General features: G+C 49.0%; 1 protein-coding gene and 1 long non-coding RNA gene across 2 annotated transcripts in view; one reads left to right on the forward strand and one right to left on the reverse strand.

Annotated features, from left to right (window-relative positions):
* Window positions 1-20,088, forward strand: part of LOC132386156 (latent-transforming growth factor beta-binding protein 3-like) — a gene marked incomplete at its 5' end in the record, with an annotated part of 79,381 nt that overhangs the window by 53,084 nt on the left and 6,209 nt on the right. Inside the window, 5 exons of the mRNA XM_059958447.1 lie at window positions 1-50; window positions 8,289-8,417; window positions 12,438-12,578; window positions 13,312-13,473; window positions 17,695-17,805. The exon at window positions 1-50 is cut by the window's left edge and continues 37 nt beyond it. Of these exons, the coding sequence (XP_059814430.1) occupies window positions 1-50; window positions 8,289-8,417; window positions 12,438-12,578; window positions 13,312-13,473; window positions 17,695-17,805 (593 nt within the window). The remainder of the gene's footprint in view (window positions 51-8,288; window positions 8,418-12,437; window positions 12,579-13,311; window positions 13,474-17,694; window positions 17,806-20,088) is intronic.
* On the reverse strand, window positions 3,326-8,280 carry LOC132386155 (uncharacterized). Its single transcript, XR_009509418.1, has 3 exons — window positions 5,920-8,280; window positions 4,392-4,528; window positions 3,326-4,267 (listed from the first exon to the last, which is right to left on the reverse strand). It is a non-coding gene; the product is annotated as an uncharacterized LOC132386155 (long non-coding RNA).

Raw genomic sequence — 20,088 nt, forward strand, 5'->3', positions numbered from 1 at the left:
CTTGGTGGACAACGACAACTTGTTCAGCACTGGCCTGCCAACCTACAGAGGTAAGTGCACCCAGTCCGGGTGCTGGGGGTTTAGAACACCGCGCAGTACAGGCCCTTTGGCCCCCAATGTTGTGCTGGCCTTCTTGACCCACCCCAAGATTGACCTAACCCTTCCCTCCCCCTTCCTTACATCCTTGTGCCCGTCTCAAAGTTCAAGGTTCAAAGTTCACTTGTGATCAAACAGGCTTGAGATTTGTCACGGAACGACACCAGAGGGACCCATTTTTTAAGAGAGACGTCAGACGCCCAACGTGGAGAGCGGAAAGATTACAAACCATGCAAGCAAATAGCATTCCGAACTGAAGCTGGCAATGAGAGTCGGGGAGCCATAGTTTAGCGCCGAGACGAGTAGGCATCGCAGGGTAGCGAGCTGAACTGGCTCGTCCCTCCCCTCGGGCCCCCACACCCTGACCTTGCCAATTGGGCCTGGTCGTCCAAACAGTCACTTCATTACGCTCTAGGGGCCCGGGCCCCGCCACGTCGATTCGGCCTGTGCCCGGCCTTTCCGATTCGGCCCAGGGCCCCGAGCCATCGTCCAAACACCGGGCTCTGTGGCTGAGACTCTCTTAAATGACTCCGGTGTATCTGCCTCCACCACACGATCCACACACACCCACACTCTCTCCCCCACCCCCCCCATACATTCCTCCAATCACTTTCCTCCTCATTTCTGCCCCCGGGAAAAGTTTCTGGCCGTCCTCTCGATCGACGATGCCTCTTATCATCTTGTACGCCTCCCATTCCTCTCCATTCCGAAGAGAAAAAAGCCCTCGCTCGCTCAGCCTTTCCTCGTAAGGCATGCTCTCTGATCCAGGGAGCATCCCCTCTCTAAAGCTTCCACATCCTTCCTGCAGTGAGGCGACCAGAACTGGTTGGCGTGGTCTAACCAGGGTTTTATAGAGCCGCATTACCTTGTAGCTCCTGAACTCAACCCCCTCAGCTAACAAAGGCCAACGCCTTCTCGACCGCCCCACCAACTTGTGTGGTAATTTTGAGGGATCTGGGCCCCACATTGCTCGACGGAGGTACACAAAACTATGAGGGGTATTGAGTGCAGTTTTGGTCACCGAATTGCAGGAAGGATATTAATAAGGTTGAAAGAGTGCAGAGAAGGTTTACAAGGATGTTGCCGGGACTTGAGAAACTGAGTTACAGAGAAAGGTTGAACAGGTTAGGACTTTATTCCCTGGAGCGTAGGAGAATGAGGGGAGATTTGATAGAGGTGTATAAAATTCTGATGGGTATAGATAGAGTGAATGCAAGCAGGCTTTTTCCACTGAGGCCAGGGGAGAAAAAAACCAGAGGACATGGGTTAAGGGTGAAGGGGAAAAGTTTAAAGGGAACATGGGGGTGGGGGGGGCTTCTTCACACAGAGAGTGGTGGGAGTGTGGAATGAGCTGCCAGATGAAGTGGTAAATGCGGGCTCACTTTTGACATTTAAGAAAAACTTGGACAGGTACGTGGATGAGAGGTGTATGGAGGGATATGGGCTGGGTGCAGGTCAGTGGGACTAGGCAGAAAAATGGTTCAGCACAGCCAAGAAGGGCCGAAAGGCCTGTTTCTGTGCTGTAATGTTCTATAGTTCTATGGTATACTGGTGTTGGGAGGGGCTACAACCAGAGGTCATGGGTTAAGGGTGAAAGGTGATAAGTTTAAGGGGAACATGAGGGGAAACTTCTTCACTCGGAGGGTGGTGAGAGTGTGGAACAAGGCTGCCAGCGCAAGTGGTGCCTGCGAGCTCGATTTCAAAGTTGAAGAGAAGTGGATGTGGATGGTAGGGGTGTGGGGGGCTATGATCCCAGTGCAGGTTGATGGGGGTGGGCAGTTTAAATGGTTTTGGCATGGACTAGATGGGCTGAAGGGCCTGTTTCTGTGCTGTACTTCTCTGTGACTCTAAGATTAAGAATCCTAACATTAATCTTCTATTCTGCCTTCACGTTTGGCCTCCCAAAGCATATCAGCTCATTTTTACGGGTTGAACTGCATCTGCCCCTTCTCAGCCCAGCTCTGCCTCCCATCAGTGTCCCGTAATAACCTACGACAACCTTCTGCACGGCGCACAACACCCCAACCTTCGCGTTATCTGCAAACTTACTAGCCCACTCTTCCACCTCCTCGTCCAAGTCACTGCTAAAGATCACAAGGTGCGTCTCAGCTCTTCGCTCTGGCGATGCCTTGGCAGCTTCTGGGTGTTCGCCCCCTGCCCTATTGTTCAGTTCCGTTACCACCAGATTTTACCTCTCTCTGGCCTCAGCAGTTTCAGGATAATGCTGGAAATCCTTTTGCAGTTCCTACCCCTCAACCATCAGGCTCTTGAACAAAGGGGGTAACTACACTCACTTGCCCATCCATTGAGATGTTCCCTCAACCAATGATCTCACTTTAAGGACTCTTTATCTTGTGTTCTCGTTATTTATCGCTATTTATTTATATTTGCATTTGCACAGTTTGTTGTCTTCTGCCCCCTGGTTGATCTTTCACTGATCTTGTTTACAGTTGCTATTCTATAGATTTGATGAGTATGCCCGCAGGGAAATGAATCTCAGGATTGTATGTGGTGACGTGTATGTACGCTGATAATAAAATTTACTTTGAACTTTACTTTGAAATTTGAACTTTGAACTCCAAAGTAGTACACACAAAATGCTGGGGGAACTCAGCAGGTCAGGCAGCGTCTGTGGAAAAGAGTAAACAGTCAGCGTTTTGGGCCAAGATCCTTCATCAGGACTCCGAGTATAATGGGAACTTTGTATTCATTCAGCCCATCGAGTCTGCTCCACTATTCGATCACAGCTGATTTATTTCCCTCTCAACCCCGTTCTCCTTACCAATTGTGAACCTATTAGCCTCCTCTTTAAGTATAACCAATGATTTGGCCTCCACAGCTGCCTGTGGCAATGAATTCCACAGATTCACCACTCTCTGGCTGAAGAAATTCCTCATCTATGTTCTAAAGGAATGTCTTTCTGTTCTGAGCCTGTGCCCTCTAGTCCTAGACTCCCCCCACTATGGAGAACGTCCTCTCCACGTCCACTCTGTCTGGGCCTTTCAACGTTCTAAAGGTTTCAGAGAGATCAAGGCCTAATCAACACCTACAAACAAGCTGGAGGAACTCAGCAGGCCGGGCAGCATCCGTGGAAACGAGCGGTCAACGTTTCGGGGCCGAGACCCTTCGTCAGACTGAAGGGGCCCTATAAAGAAGGTGGGGGGGAGGGTGAAAAACCAATCAGAGGAGAGATCAAGGGGTGGGGGAGGGGAAGCAGGGAGAGGATAGGCAGGAGAGGTGAAGAAGGAATGTAAGGGGAAAGCACTATGGGTAGTAGAAGAAGGCAGAATCATGAGGGGGTGATAGGCAGCTGGAAGAGGAGGCAGAGTGAAACTGGGATGGGGGAAGGGAGAGGGAGGGAATTATCAGAAGCTGGAGAATTCAATGTCCATGCCAAGGGGCTGGAAACTACCCGGATGGTATATGAGGTGTTGCTCCTCATCATGGCACTAGAGGAGGCTATGTATGGGCATATCCGAATGGGAACGTGAAGCAGAGCTGAAGTGAGTGGCAACTGGAAGATCCTGTCTGTCGTGGTGGACGGAGCAGTCCCCCAGTCTGCGTCAGGTCTCGCCGATGTAGAGGAGGCTGCACCGGGAGCACAGATGGCCCCAAGTGAAGTGTTGCCTCACCTGGAAGGACTGTTTGGGGCCCGGAATGGTGGATCAAACCCTAAGGCACTCATCCTCATCCTGTGTCTGACCAGCACTGCTCCCAAGTCTGGTGACACCTCCCCCGCCTCCAGTGTGACCGAGAATCAAATTGCTCACCTGTTCAAGTTCCAGCTCCTTGATCAAACCTTTCTCGGAAGCGTTGTCTCCTCAGAATTTTTTGTTTTTGTTTGCGATAGGCCGCTTGAAGCTGAACACAAATATAGCTTCAGGCCACTTGCTTCACGTGGGAATTTGGAGAAACAAAAAATTAACATTTGTGGAATATAATTTGTTTAATTGCAAACAGCGCTGACACTTTGCAAGAGTCCAGCTCAACTAAAAATGCTTTGTTGATGATTTTTATTTGTACTCAGTGTCTGAGGCTTCTCGCTGAAGTGTCCAATGATAATCAGATGGATTCCAGTTGCCCTGGTAACGTTTCTCCATGACCACAATGTCCTGGTGAAACCTTTCACCGAGCTCATCACTGACAGCGCCACGATTGGCAGAGAAGAAGTCTAAATGGGAAGGCAGAAAATGAATCTTTAGTGACAAGTTGCACTTCATGGTTTTGTATACATGAAGCATGTTGTCAACCAGCTGCACGTAGTCCGGTGCTCTGTAGTTTCCAAGAAAACTTACAACAACATCCTTGAACGCCTTCCATGTGATTTTCTCCGGCCCCACTAGAAGTTCTTCGAATTGTCTGTCATTGATGTCCTGTTTGATTCGTGGACCAACAAAAATGCCTTCCTTAATCTTGGCATCAGTTATTCTGACTTGAATTATGAATTGAAATAACAAATTCAAGAAATTTTCTTAAAAATGGTGTGTGATAGGGGAATTTCAATATTACTAAAATTTCCAATATTATTTTCAATATTACTAAAATTTCCAATATTATTTTCAATATTATTAAAATTTCAACATTAGCAGTGCAATATCCTTAAGGTACACCCAAAAGTATCTAGGAAGCAAAATATTTGTTGTCCTGATTCCCAGATTTTGATGTAAAAGGAGGCCATTCTGCCTATTGTGTCTATGATAGCTCACTGGGTAATTTCTCAGTCTTCATCTCCCTCTAATTCCCAAGTATTCACCTCACACTGCTGCCACCTACTGACAGCAGTGGAAAATTACAGTAGTCAATTTACCCATCAATTCTGTGTGTCTTTAGGAGGAAATCAGGGCACCCCGGGGAAACCCAGGCAGTCACAGGGAGAACGTGCAAACTCCACAGGTCAGGATCGAACCGGGGTGCGGGGTGCACCAGAGCTGTGGGGTGGGCGTTCTACCATCCCAGGTTACCATCAGACCCACTACTGCCATCAGTGCTTTCGGCTCCCAAGGGGCATGACCGCCAGAATCCAATTCAACTCTCCTTTAGATTCATGGAGCACCATCTGGTCCACGCCAAAAAAAAAGAATTTAAACTGCAGACTCCCATCGACCTGCACCGGGACCACAGCCCTCCATACCCCTACCATCCATGTACCCATCCAAACTTCTCTTAAACGTTGAAATCGAGCTTTCATGCACCACTTGCTCATTCCACGCTCTCACCACCCTCTGAGTGAAGAACTTTCCCCTCATGTTCCCCTTAAACTTTTCACCTTTCACCCTTAACCCATGACCTCTGGTTGTAGTCCTGCCCAACCTCAGTGGAAAAAGCCTGCTTGCATTTACCCTGTCTATATCCCTCGTAATTTAGTATACTTTTAGCAAATCTCTCCTCAGTTTTCTAGGGAATAAAGTCCTCACCTATTCGTCAAATCCTCCAGTCCCGGCAGCATCCTTGTAAACGTCCTCTGCACCCTTTTCACCTTAGCATCAACCACTTCTAATATTTCCCCATAGTTTAGAGTCCTTCTGCAAAGCCTCAGGGAATATTTTGTGATCTTAAAGGCGCCTCACAAAGGTTCTTAAAGGGTCACTATATCTCTGTGCAGGCCAACTGAAAAAAAAATTCAGACCAGTTTTTTTTTTCCTCTCTTATCTAAAATGGCTGACCTTTTACCTGGCCCCATGAAACTGCATCTGCCACCGCTTGGCCCACTACATCTCCGAGCCATCACCTGTCACACTGTTACAGTCTGGAGCCACTAGCAAGTTTGGATGGGGAACCCATATCTACTCTACCACGCAGAAGTCCGAGGCACATATTACTTACGCAATCGATTAGTTTGTGTTTTATATTTGTAGTTAATTTAAGTCACTTTGCAAAGATCTGTTTTCACTTTGACACGAAAGAGTCTCTCCCTGTTGGTCAGAGTCAAAAAAGCCAAGTTAAATCCACTGTGATTCGACGTTGTAAAACAATAAAACGTGGAAATTTCCAAGAGAGCGAGTGCTTTTTATAGGCACTCTGTATAGTGCCTGAGGCTTTTGCGCAGTACTGCGTTTGTCACTGTGGAGCAGAGGGCGAGTTTGTAAATCTGGCGGGTGCAAAGGATGTTGGGAATGGCGAGGGCAGAGCGCCACAGGAGGGGATGAGGGACAGGGGGAACAGAGAAGGAGTGCCAGGGGCAGTGATGGTGCAGATACACCCAACCCTGAAACAATAGACAACAGGCGCAGGAGTAGGCCATTTGGCCCTTCGAGCCTGCACCGGCATTCACTGTGATCACGGCTGATCATCCACAATCAGCACCCCATTCCTGCCTTCTCCCCAGATCCCTTGACTCCGCTATCTTTAAGAGCTCTATCTAACTCTTTCTTGAAAACATCCAGAGAATTGGCCTCCACTGCCTTCTGAGGCAGAGCATTCCACAGATCCACTACTCTCTGGGTGAAAAAGTTTTTCCTAAATGGCCTACCCCTTATTCTTAAACTGTGGCCTTTGGTTCTGGACTCCCCCAACATCGGGAACATGTTTCCTGCCTCTAGCGTGTCCAATCCCTTAATAATCTTATATGTTTCAATCAGATCCCCTCTCATCCTTCTAAATTCCAGTGTATACAAGCCCAGTCGCTCTAATCTTTCAACATATGACAGTCCCGCCCTCCCGGGAATTAACCTCGTGAACCTATGCTGCACTCCCTCAATAGCAAGAATGTCTTTCTTCAAATTTGGAGACCAAAACCGAACACAATACTCCAGGTGTGGTCTCACCAGGGCCCTGTACAGCTGCAGAATGACCCCTTTGCTCCTGTACTCAACTCCCCTTGTTATGAAGGCCAACGTGCTTTCTTCACCAGGCAAGGTCATTTGATTTCCAAAGAATTGGTTTGATCATTACAGAATGTCTCTTTGGTGCTTCCCGCTCCCTTTCCCTTTTCCCTCTCCCTGTTCCCTTCCCACTCTCAGTCCCCAATAGAGACCCGTATCAGAATCAGGTTTATCATCACTCATGTATGTCATAAAATTTATTTTTTGTGGCAGCAGTACAGTACAATATATAAAATTATGACAGTACTGTGCACCCCAGCTATATGTATATGTGCCTAAGAGTTTTACCTGATAGAAGGGTTTAAGATGGAGAGGCATTGATTGTGTGGATAGTCAAGGGCTTTTCCCCCAGGGCTGAAATGGCTAACACAAGAGGACACAGGTTTAAGGTGCTGGGGAGTAGGTACAGAGGAGATGTCAGGGGTCAGTTTTTTATGCGGAGAGTGGTGAGTGAGTGGAATGGGCAACGGTGGTGGAGGCGGATACGATAGGGTCTTTTAAGAGACTCCTGGACAGGTACATGGAGCTTAGAAAAACAGAGGGCTATGGGTAAGCCCGGGTAATTTCTAAGGTAGGGACATGTTCAGCATAGCTTTGCGGGCCAAAGGGCCTGTAGTGTGCTGTAGGCTTTCTATGTTTCTGTGTGTTTCGTTGCACTGTTAAGCAAGGGTGACCTGCAGGCTAGCGGAGGGAAGGAGCGCCTTACACCTCCTTTGGTCGAGACGTATCTCCAGCTCGAAATCCAGTGCAGCAAGACTTGATCCTGGCTCCACGCTCCAACCCATTCGGTGGAATCTCGCCCCGTCGCCCTCAGCCGCAATGCCACCACCTCGGACAGGCGTGGGTACCGCTCGCGGGAGCTCCCCTTCACACGTTCTTACTGGCCTGTTGTCGCCAGTACAATCTTCCACGCGGTGGTGAGCCAGGGCAATGGCATCGACACGGGGTGATGCCGACAGGCTCAATAAACTGATTGGAAAGGCTGGCCCTGTTACAGGAGTCAAACCGGACACACTGGAGGCCGCGGCAGAACAAAGGACCCGACGGAAAACCCTGGCAATTCTGGACAATGTTTCTCACCCTCTGCGTGCCACCTTGGCTGAACAGAGGAGCACTTTTAGTAACAGACTGAGACAACTGCGCTGCTCCAAAGAGGTCAGTCTTACCCTCGGCCATTAGGCTCGATAATGAGTCAACTTACAGCCGGGGAAGTGATGACTCCCTCCTGTTAGGCTGTTTCTGGTAACCTATTTTTTTATTATTTCTACTACTCTTCTAATATATTGTGCCATAACTCTGTAATTTCCTTTGGGATCAATAAAGTGTCTGCCTATCTGTCTAACTCGAGCTCCTTTCCTCTCCCCATTCCAGACATCGACGAGTGCACGTTATTCGGGCAGGAGATCTGCAAGGAGGGGTTCTGCATGAACACGCAGCCCGGATTCGAGTGCTACTGCAAGCAAGGCTACTACTACGATGGCTCACTGCTCCAGTGTCTAGGTGAGGACGATTTCCGGCCCCCCGGCCCGCCGGCTGACGCTGCCCTTCGGTGGGGCTCGGGCACCGGGACGGACCGGGTGCCGGGAGGGGCTTGTTCGGCGAGCACCCAAGGGGTGAGGACGCAGCGAGCCTGCGTCGCCGGCGGGTCCCCCGAAGCATCGGGAGCAGCTGTCGCATAAACACGGAGAAGTTACGCGTCCTTGCGGACATCTGGGGGTCAGCGTCCATGCTGTGTAAACATCTGGAAGACAGATGTTAGAATCCCTGCAAACATCTGGGGGTTAGAGCTGCTGCTGTCTGAACATCTGGAAGATAGACATCAGTTTCCCTGCAAACATCTGGGTGTTAGAGCAGATCACGTTAAAACATTTGGGTTAGACATCAGAATCACTGAAAACATCTGGGTGTTAGAGCAGATCTTGTTAAAACATTTGGGTTAGACATCAGAATCACTGAAAACATCTGGGTGTTAGAGCAGATCTTGTTAAAACATCTGGGTTAGACATCAGAATCACTGAAAACATCTGGGTGTTAGAGCAGATCTTGTTAAACATCTGGGTTAGACATCAGAATCACTGAAAACATCTGGGTGTTAGAGCAGATATTGTTAAAACATCTGGGTTAGACATCAGAATCACTGAAAACATCTGGGTGTTAGAGCAGATATTGTTAAAACATCTGGGTTAGACATCAGAATCACTGAAAACATCTGGGTGTTAGAGCAGATCTTGTTAAAACATCTGGGTTAGACATCAGAATCACTGAAAACATCTGGGTGTTAGAGCAGATATTGTTAAAATATCTGGGTTAGACATCAGAATCACTGAAAACATCTGGGTGTTAGAACGGATTCTATATAAACTTCTGGAAGACAGACGTCAGAATCAGGTTCAATATCACTGGCATAAGTGCTGAAATTCCTTGATATTACCCAGCAGTACAATGAAATACATGATAAGTAAATATAGAGAAAAAACTCAGTTACAACCAGTATGTCTATTAAATAGTTAAAATAAATAGTGCAGGAAAATACAGAAATAAAATATGTAGTGAGGTATTGTTCACGAGTTCAATGGCTATTCAGAAATCGGATGGCAGAGGGGAAGAAGCTGTTCTGAATCGCTGAGTGTGTGCCTTCAGGCTCCTGTACCTCCTCCCTGATGGCAGAGGGGAAGAAGCTGTTCCTGAATCGTTGAGTGTGTGTCTTCAGGCTCCTGTACCTCCTCCCTGATGGCAGAGGGGAAGAAGCTGTTCCTGAATCGTTGAGTGTGTGTCTTCAGGCTCCTGTACCTCCTCCCTGATGGCAGAGGGGAAGAAGCTGTTCCTGAATCGTTGAGTGTGTGTCTTCAGGCTCCTGTACCTCCTCCCTGATGGCAGAGGGGAAGAAGCTGTTCCTGAATCGCTGGGTGTGTGCCTTCAGGCTCCTGTACCTCCTCCCTGATGGCAGAGGGGAAGAAGCTGTTCCTGAATCGCTGGGTGTGTGTCTTCAGGCTCCTGTACCTCCTCCCTGATGGCAGAGGGGAAGAAGCTGTTCCTGAATCGTTGAGTGTGTGTCTTCAGGCTCCTGTACCCTGTCCCTGATGGCAGAGGGGAAGAAGCTGTTCCTGAATCGCTGAGTGTGTGTCTTCAGGCTCCTGTACCTCCTCCCTGATGGTGGCAATGAGAAGAGGGCCTGTCCTGGGTGGTGGGGGTCCTTATTGATGGATGCTGCCTTCCTCAGCCACCGCTCCTTGAAGATGTCCTGGATACCACAGAGGCTGATACCCACGATGCAGCTGACTAATTTTACAAGTTTCTGCACCTGTTACAGGGAAAGGTTGGATAAGTTAGGTCTTCATCCTTGGAGTTTGAGGGGGGACTTGATAGAGGTATTTAAAATTCTGAGGGCGATAGATAGAGTTGACGTGGATAGGCTTTTTTCCATTGAGATTCAAACAAGAGGACACAAGTTGAGAGTGAGGGGGCAAAAGTTTAGGGGTAACACGAGGGAGAACTTCTTTACTCAGAGAGTGGTAGCTGTGTGGAACGAGCTTCCAGTAGAAGTGGTAGAGGCAGGTTCGGTATTGTCATTTAAAGTAAAATTGGATAGGGATATGGACAGGAAAGGAATAGAGGGTTATGGGCTGAGTGCAGGTCGGTGGGACTAGGTGAGAGTAAGCGTTCGGCACAGACTAGAAGGGCCGAGATAGCCTGGTTCTGTGCTGTAATTGTTATACGGTTATATGGTTATAACTTGCTCCAGTCCTGTGCCAGCTAGCCAGAACGCTCTTCACAATACACTTGTAGAAGTTTTCCAGTGTTTTAGCTGACCAGCCAAATCCCCTAGTGAAATTTAGCCGCAGTCTTGACTCGTCTATAGCTGCATCGATATGTTGCATCTCTGCAAACATCTGGGGGGGGGGGGTTAGAGCCGATTCTGCATAAGCATCTGGGAGACAGACGTTAGAATCACTGAAAACATCTGGGTTAGAAAGATAAGACCAACTGTGACAAGCAGATGAGAGGATAAAGTCCCCGTGCATGGTGGGGAACTGGCAAGATGCAAATAAACGGGAAGCCGTTCATCTTCCAGTTCCGATTCCCAAGGGAGCAAAACCTGGGGTGGGTGTTCCTTCCTAAAGGAAGATGAAGATCATCTTTAATTAGCGACACGCACATGGATGCTGTGCACCTGTAGAGGTTTGTCAATAGACGGACAGTGGACAGCGCGTCCTTGGGTAAAGGATGCCCAAAGACTCATGATCGGCTGCTGCCTGACACAATGTTCCATCATCATGAGGGCTTAGAAGAGGTTTAGAACATAGACCATAGAAATCTACAGCACATTACAGGCCCTTCGGCCCACAATGTTGTGCCAGCCATGTAACCTCCTCATGAAATTGCCTAGAGTTTCCCTACTGCAAAGCCCTCTATTTTTATAACTCCATGAACCTATCTAAAATTTCCAGTTGTATCCACCTCCACCACCATCGCTGGCAGCTCATTCCACGCACCTACCACTCCCTGTGTGAAAAACTTAGCCCAACATCTCCATTGTGCCTTAAAACGGTGCCCCCTCGTGTTAGCCATTTCAGCCCTAGGGAAAAAGACTCTGACTATTCACACAGTCAATGCCTTTCATCATCTCGTACACCTCTATTGAGTCACCTCTCATCCCCAGTCGCTCCAAGGAGAGAAGGCCAAGTTCACTCAACCTGTTCTCATAAGGTACACCCTCCAAACCAGGCAACAGCCTTGTAAATCTCCTCTGCACTCTCTCTATAGCATCCACATCCTACCTGTAGTGACGTGACCTGAACTGAACACACAGTGGGGTCTGACAAGGTCTTATATAGCTGTAACATTACCTCACGGCTCTTGAACTCAATCCCAAGAAAGATCCGGGGATGAAATACTTTATCACTTAATTGTCGCCAAACGATTGATACTAGAGCGTACAATCATCACAGCGATATTTGATTCAGTGCTTCGCGCTCCCTGGAGTACAAATCAAAGTAAATATAATAAAAATTTAAATTATCAATCATAATTAGAAAATAGAAAAGGGAGAGTAACAAAAAAAACCAAGAGATAGGTCGGGATATTTGGAAGGTACGGCCCAGATCCGGGTCAAGATCCGTTCAGCAGTCTTATCACAGTTGGAAAGAAGCTGATCCCAAATCTGGCCGTACGAATCTTCAAGCTCCTGGACCTTCTCCCGGAGGGAAGAGGGACAAAAAGTGTGTTGGCTGGGTGGGTCGTGTCCTTGATTATCCTGGCAGCTCTGCTCCGACAGCGTGCAGTGTAAAGTGAGTCCAAGGGTGGAAGATTGGTTTGTGTGATGTGCTGGGTTGTGTTCACGATCTTCTGCAGAAAGGGGTTTGAGGGGTTGGAGCGCTTGAAGGCCCCGGTCCCAGCGCTCGCTGGGGTTTAGAAAAGTGAGGCGGCCTTCTGTCCTGGCTGGCATTAAAGGAGGGAAGGGGTGGTCGAGCATCCACTGTCGGATGGGGTCTTGTGGGAGTGACTCTGTCCTTTTCTCAGATGTCGATGAGTGCCAGGACCTCCAGAGCTGCCCCAACGCCAGGTGCATCAACACTAAGGGGTCCTTCACCTGCGCCTGCGTGCCGCCGATGACCTTCGACACGGTGAAGAGGCGTTGTGTGCAGCCCCTGGTCCTCAACGGTAGGTCCTCCATCTCTGTCGAAGACTGGTATTTCTGGAATGACTGTCTTTTTGGCCAGCCAGGGTTGTTCACCCTGAGCTGAACCCCACATACCCCCCACCCCCCGAACCTGGAGGACCGGTGGGCCACTCTCAGTCTGACCTCTACCCTTTGACCCATGCTTGGCATGGGTGACCCTACCATGAGCCAAAGCACGAGGCCCTGACTCCAGCCAACACAGCTCTCCGGGTCATTGAGGGACGCGAGCCTCCAATCCCCTACGACGGAGGGTGTGGTCTTCTTGGACGTGAATCGGGATCAGGTTCAATATCAGGTTGTGAAACGTGTTGCTTTGTGGCAGCAGTACAGTGAAAAGCATTAAACAAATCACAATATGAAGCTGCAGTATTAGAAAATTAAATAGGTCGGGCGGAAAATATGCGAGGGGTCATCGTCCCGTTCAGAAATCCGACAGAAAGCTGTTCCTAAAATGGTGAGGGTGTGTGTTGTGTCTGTCTTCAGGCTCCTGTAACTCCCCTTTGCTGTGCTATTGTACTGCCCATAAAAGTTTCTCACAGTCCAAACATCAATGGCCATTTCTTCAAGGAGAAGTGGAAATGTGATGTTATTCCTCCTGGGAATAATTTCCTGCTGGGCTTGGAGTACAATTGTCCAAGGATGGGAGGGACAGGGAGTCAGGGCTGTAGTGGACGAGGACACACATTGACGATCCTTTCCCCCCGTTGTGCACAGACCGGCCGGAGATGGAGCGGGACCTTTGCTGGAAGCGCCTCAACAGTGACCTCACGTGCAGCCACCCCGTCCTCGGGCATCACACCACCTTCTCGGAGTGCTGCTGCCAACACGGCCTGGCCTGGGGGCTGGAGTGCCACATCTGCCCCCCGAGGATGTCAGGTGAGGAGCGGGGGCACCCCGAATGTCAGGGGTTCATAAGAAAGAGGAGCAGGAGCCAGCCATCTGGCCCGTCAAGCCTGCCCCGCCATTCAATAGGATCATGGCTGATCTGGCCATGGATTAAATCTCCACCTACCTGTCTTTTCCCCATGACCCTTAATTCCCCTACTGTGCAAAAATCTATCCAACCTCGTCTTAAATATATTTACTGAGGCAGCCTCCACTGCTCCACTGGGCAGAGAATTCCACAGATTCCCCACTCTCTGGGAAAAGCAGTTCCTCCTCATCTCCATCCTAAATCTACTCCCCCGAATCCTGAGGATACGTCCCCTCGTTCTAGTCTCACCTCCCAGTGGAAACAACTTTCCTGCCTCTATCTTATCCTCCCCTTTCATAATTTTTAATGTTTCTATAAGATTGCCTCTGATCCTTCTGAATTCCAGTGAGTACAATCCCAGGCAACTCAATCTCTCCTCATAGGTTAACCCCCTCATCTCTGGAATCAACCTGGTGAACCTCCTCTGCACCGCCTCCAAAGCCAGTATATCCTTCCTCGAGTCAGGAGACCAGAACTGCACACGGTACTCCGGGTGCGGCCTCACCAGAACCCTGTACAGTTGCAGCGTGGCCTCCCTGCTCTTAAATTCAGTCCCTCCGGCAACAAAGGCCAACATTTCATTTGTCTTCTTGATAGCCTGCTGCAATCTTCTAACCATTTAAATACTAATCTGCTCTTCCACTTTACCCCTTCCAAAGTGGATGACCCCGCATCTTCCAACATTGTGCTCCATCTGCCAGACCCTTGCCCACTCGCTTAACCTATCAATATCTCCCAGCAGACTCTCCATACCTTCTGCATAATTTGCTTTTCCACGCAAGTTAGTGTTGTCAGCACTGAAAGGGACCAATCCCAAACAGGGTGTCCCTCAGAGGTCAGACTCATGATTTTCCATACTCATTGGAGTGTAGAAGAATGGGGCGATGGGGTGGGGGGGGTGCAGGCAGTAGAATCGGTACAGCTAGATCTAAACAAAATTGAGAAATTGAGATGTGCGCAGGTAAATGGCAAATTAAATATGTGGGGAAGTGCAGAACCAAAGGGGCACAGCCTCTGAATAGAGATTTGGAGGAATTTCTTTAGCCAGAGGGTGGTGAATTTGTGGAATTCATCGCCTTGAACGGCTGTGAGGCCAAGGCATTGGGTAGATTTAAAGCAGAGGCTGATAGGATCTTGATTGGTAAGGGCATTAAAGGTTACGGGGAGAAGGCAGGAGAATGGGGTTGAGAGGGATAATGAATCAGCCGTGATAGAACGGCAGAGCAGACTCAATGGGCTGAATGGCCTAATTCTGTTTCCGACAGTACGTCTTTGCCTATGATCTCAGTCCCTCCTTCACCGCCTGTGCAGTGACGGGACAGGGATCCGATGGAGAGAAGGAGAAAGAAGCTACAAATTTCAAAGTGTATTTATTATCGAAGTACCCGTGCATTATAGAACCTTGAGTTTTGTCTCCTTACCGGCAAAGGAACCCAGCGCATCCCCTTTTAAAAAAGGTGGTCAAATACCCAATGTGCAGAGAAAGGGGGAGAAAAGCACAGATCATGCGAACAGTAAAAGCTCTCGTGCCCGTACACGTCGCAACCATCCTGCACCCTCGAGACTTTGGTTCACACTACAAAAGCTCGGCTCCGACAAGGGAGTAACGGGCCGACGATCGCTCCGGTCTTTTACCGGAAAAAAAAGTGTCTTTAGTGAAGTCATCTAGCATGGGGCAGCAGGTGCCAAAGTGGAACTGACAAAGTGCCGGAGGAACTCAGCAGGTCGGGCAAAGTCGAAACAGTTCATTTGTCCTGTGTACAAGTGTGTGGGTGCCCAGCCAGAGTGGAAGCTTACTTACAACAGCGTCCGATACACCAAGGAAAACGTCACATAGAGGTGCCAGAAAGTTGGTGTACCTTTTAGAATTTTCTCTATTTCTGCATAAATATGACCTGATCTTCAGGTAAGTCCTACGAGGGGTGATTGATAAGTTTGTGGCCTAAGGTAGGAGGAGTCAGTTTTAGAAAACCTTAGCACATTTATTTTTCAACACAGTCCCCTCCTACAATTACACACTTAGTCCAGCGGTCGTGGAGCATACGGATCTTGGACCTCCAGGAAGTGTCCACAGATGGGTGATTGATAAATTCATTGCCTAAGGTAGAAGGAGATGAGTTATACAGCTCTCGTTACATGCACGTGCAGTTCAACTCTTTGAGTGATTATGCAGAAAGTTTGAAGTTAATAACTCATCTCCTTCTACCTTAGGTCACGAACATATCAATCACCCCTGATGAGTTATTAACTTCAAACTTTCTGCATAATCACTCAAAGAGTTGAACTGCGTGTGCACGTAACGAGAGCTGTATAACTCATCTCCTTCTACCTTAGGCAATGAATTTATCAGTCACCCCTGCTATGGACACTTCCTGGAGGTCCAAGATTCGTACGCTCCACGACCGCTGGACTAAGTGTGTCAATGTAGGAGGGGACTATGTTGAAAAATAAATGTGCTAGGTTTTCTAAAATTCACTCCTAGTTTAGGCCACAAACTTATCAATCACCCCTCGTAAAACTAGATAAAGAGAACTCCGCTAAATAAGAAACACAAAAGAAACAGGAAAATAACTCAAAAAAAATACTGGTGCCTGCTCATGCAACTTCCCCTTCCTGAGGTCGATAATCGGCTCTGACGTTGACCGAGAGTTTGTTGTTGCGGTGACATTCAGCCAGGTGCCCTACCTCGCTCCTGTGCTGCGTAACAACGTACGGGGATAAGGAAACTGGCCTGAGACTTTCCCTTAACGCAGTCTGCGGGTGATGCAACCTGAGTCGTATGAATGAAGAAAAGTACTGGTAGATATGAAGCGGATCTTTATTCGACAAAGCAAGGTACAGCAGGCACCGTATGGAAAGGCTTTCAGTGGAAGGGTCTGCCTGTGCCCATCACTACACACGTTTTATATGCCAAATATCAAAGAAATTTCAAGACATTCCAAACAAATTCAAATTTACAATGCTTCCTTTGAACTACGTGTAACAGTTTCAAATGCCTGGATTGTCCCACCGTCACACCCAAGTGTTAATTTCCCTCGTACCCATGCAGTGGGATGCTGATTGGATTCATGCATATGTAGACAGTCCATTCAGTGCCTTTTTCCCGGTCTGCTTGGCCTGTGGTTCAAGGCTTTTAGGAACCTGTAGTTCAGAGCTGCATTTCAAAATAAACCTACAACCCATATTCAGAATTGAAGGTTGGTGGCCGATGTTATTTACTAAATGCGCTAAACCCAAAAATCACCCTAGCAGTGACCCAGTGGTTGTCCTCTGTCCGCCTTCTGGGCGAGCAGGTCTGCGAGTCCGCTCGAGGCCCTGAGGCCTGTCCTGTGGGAGGGAGGAAAGGAGCCTCCATTGCTCTTGTTGCTTGCCCTGTTCCGCTGAACAGCGTGGGCGCACTACGCTGGCGCCAGAACGTAGGGCAACACTCGCACCCGGTCGGGTTGCTCCAGAAATGCAAGCGTCAGGTTTCACCGTGTGCGTCCACAGGGCAGAATTAGGCCATTCCGTCCATTAAGTCTGCTCCGCCATTCCAGCATTGCTGATCTATTATCCCTCTCAACCATGTTCTCCTGCCTTGTCTGCGTAACCTCTGGCGCCCTTATGGATTTAGAACCTATCAATCTCTCTTTGAAGTGCACCCAATGATTTGGCCTCCACAGCCGCTGGTGGCAATGAATTCCACAGATTCACCACCCTCTGACTGAAGAAATTCCTCCTCATCTCCGTTCTAAAAGGACATCTCTCTATACAGAGGCTATGCCCTCTCTTCTAGACTCCCCACTGTACGAAACATCCTCTCTACATCCACTCTATCTAGGCCTTTCGATATTCGACAGGTTTCAACTTGATTTCCCCAACCCGTCTCGACATACCATCTGAGGTGAAGGAACAGAGAACCAGGCTCCTCATGAAGGGCCGGCTTCCAAGTTCCTTCGCCTCAAAGTGAGTGCTACTAGTCCTGAGCGAGCGGGATCCGAACCTGGAACCTTAGATTCAGGGGATTCGCGAAAGTGATCCTGGGATTGGATAGGAGGAGCGGTTCAGGAGTCGGATCCACCCGTCTGCCCCCCTTCCCCAAAGTTGTTCACGAATCCACTAACGTGAGGTCTCGTCTTTCGCAGCCAACTTCCCCCACCTGTGTAACGCCACGCGGTGGGTTCCAGGCCCGCGTCCGGGGCGGCGCGCGGACCGGAGCCGGCGGGAGCAGCTGGACACATCGCAGAGCAGTGACGGTGAGCTTGCAAGGTGTTCCCCCCCCCCCCCCACACACACACACACTTTCTCTCCGCAGTTGCATCGGCGTACAGCCTTTAATCTGTTTAAAACCCCGAGGGATAACTCGAGCTGGCTGTAAAGAGAGGGCAGATTTGACGAGGAGAGTGAGGTGGAGTTATTCGGGCAGATCACTGGATTACCACAGTGAAGACGTACCGGTTGGTAGGTTAATTGGTCATTGTAAATTGTCCCGTGATAAGGCTGGGGCTAAATCGGTGTGTGTGGCTCACATGCTCTATCTCAAAATAAGTAAACTAGTGAAGCCCCTTTTTACTGTGCGTCACTGGAAGTGTAGCTCGTTAGCCCCTCGCTAACATCCACTGGACTCCGCGGCGAGGAACCCACTTTCACGGGCTCTGTACGCCTAGGGTGTGTGCGACTTTGGTCCCACTAGACCCGTAAGGTCACCCACCCGAACCCCAGTTTGTGTGAACGCTGCATGATTTACTGCCCCCCGTCGGCAAGAAATAACAGACGGTACCCTGCATACAATTATAAAGAAGCATATTTATCAACGTTAACTTAACCAAAGAGTTATTAAAGAAAAGGGGAAAAAGCAAAAAGGCCCATTATAATTAAGCAGTCAAGCATGCAAATAAGTTGTCTTTAACCCCTGCACTGGACGCTCAGTCTGTGTGAAAGTGCACACCCAGGGTGTTGCTCGAAACCCATCTTGAACGAACAAGCACCCCCACGGGAGTATTAGCTGTTCCTTCGTGAAGCCATTTGCCTGCACACCCTGTTGCAGCAGGGATGGCAGGCTCAGCGATCTTCCCTCCTGTCCTCTCCCAGCTCCCGCCAAAAAGACCTGGACCCACACCCGTGGCCACCCCCCCCCCCCCCACCAAAAGCCTCTCCGCCCAGCGTTCACCACCCTGATCGGCCGACACCGCATTCCTAAGCTGGACGACAGAGCCCCTTACCTCAGCACAAATCCCAAACAGGCCGAAAGCAGAACAGCTTGCTCGTCCCGAAATGCGAAAATGAGACACCCATGGCATAGCAGTAAAGCTCTTAACCAGGGTGTTAAGTGAAGGTACAGCAGTAGATGTAGTTTATATGGATTTCAGCAAGGCACTTGTTAAGGTACCCCATTCAAGGCTTATTGAGAAAGTAAGGAGGCTTGGGATCCAAGGGGACATTGCTTTGTGGATCCAGAACTGGCTTGCCCACAGAAGGCAAAGAGTGGTTGTAGATGGGTCATATTCTGCATGGAGGTCAGTCACCAGTGGAGTGCCTCAGGGATCTGTTCTGGGACCTTTACTCTTCGTGGATTTTTATAAATGACCTGGATGAGGAAGTGGAGGGATGGGTTAGTAAGTTTGCGATGACACAAAGGTTGGGGGTGTTGTGGATAGTGTGGAGGGCTGTCAGAGGTTACAGCGGGACATTGATAGGATGCAAAACTGGTTGAGAAGTGACAGATGGAGTTCAACCCAGATAAGTGTGAAGTGGTTCATTTTGGTAGGTCAAATATGATGGCAGAATATAGTATTAATGTTAAGACTCTTGGCAGTGTGGAGGATCAGAGAGATCTTGGGGTCCGATTCCTTAGGATGCTCAAAGCTGCTGTGCAGGTTGATTCTGTGGTTAAGGCATATGGTGTATTGGCCTTCATCAATCATGGGATTGAGTTTAGGTGCAGAGGTAATGTTGCAGCTGTATAGTTAGACCCCACTTAGAGCTCAGTTCTGGTCGCCTCACTACAGGAAGGAAGTGGAAGCCATAGAAAGGGTGCAGAGGAGATTTACAAGAATGTTGCCTGAATTGGGGAGCATGCCTTATGAGAACAGGTTGAGTGAACTCGGCCTTTTCTCCTTGAAGCAACAGAGGGTGACAAGAGACCTGATACAGGTGTCTAAGATAATGAGAGCCATTGATCGTGTGGATGGCCAGAGGCTTTTTCCCCAGGGCTGAAATGGCTAGCACGAGTTTTAACCTGCTTGGAAGTGGGTACAGAGGAGATGTCAGGGGTAAGTTTTTTATGCAGAGAGTGGTGAGCGCAAGGAATGGGCTGCCGACGACGGTGGTGGAGGCAGATATGATAGGGTCTCCTAAGAGACTCCTGGAGAAGTACATGGAGTTTAGAAAAATAGAGGCTATGGATAACCCTGGGTAATTTCTAAGGTAAGGACGTGTTCGGCTCAGCTTTGTGGGCCGAAGAGCCTGTATTGTGCTGTAGGTTTCCTCTGTTCTATCCTTCGTCTATAGTGGGACGACCAGAACTGGATGCGATACAG

Source organism: Hypanus sabinus, unplaced genomic scaffold, assembly GCF_030144855.1.
Source record: "Hypanus sabinus isolate sHypSab1 unplaced genomic scaffold, sHypSab1.hap1 scaffold_1037, whole genome shotgun sequence".
NCBI classification, from domain to species: Eukaryota; Metazoa; Chordata; class Chondrichthyes; order Myliobatiformes; family Dasyatidae; genus Hypanus; species Hypanus sabinus.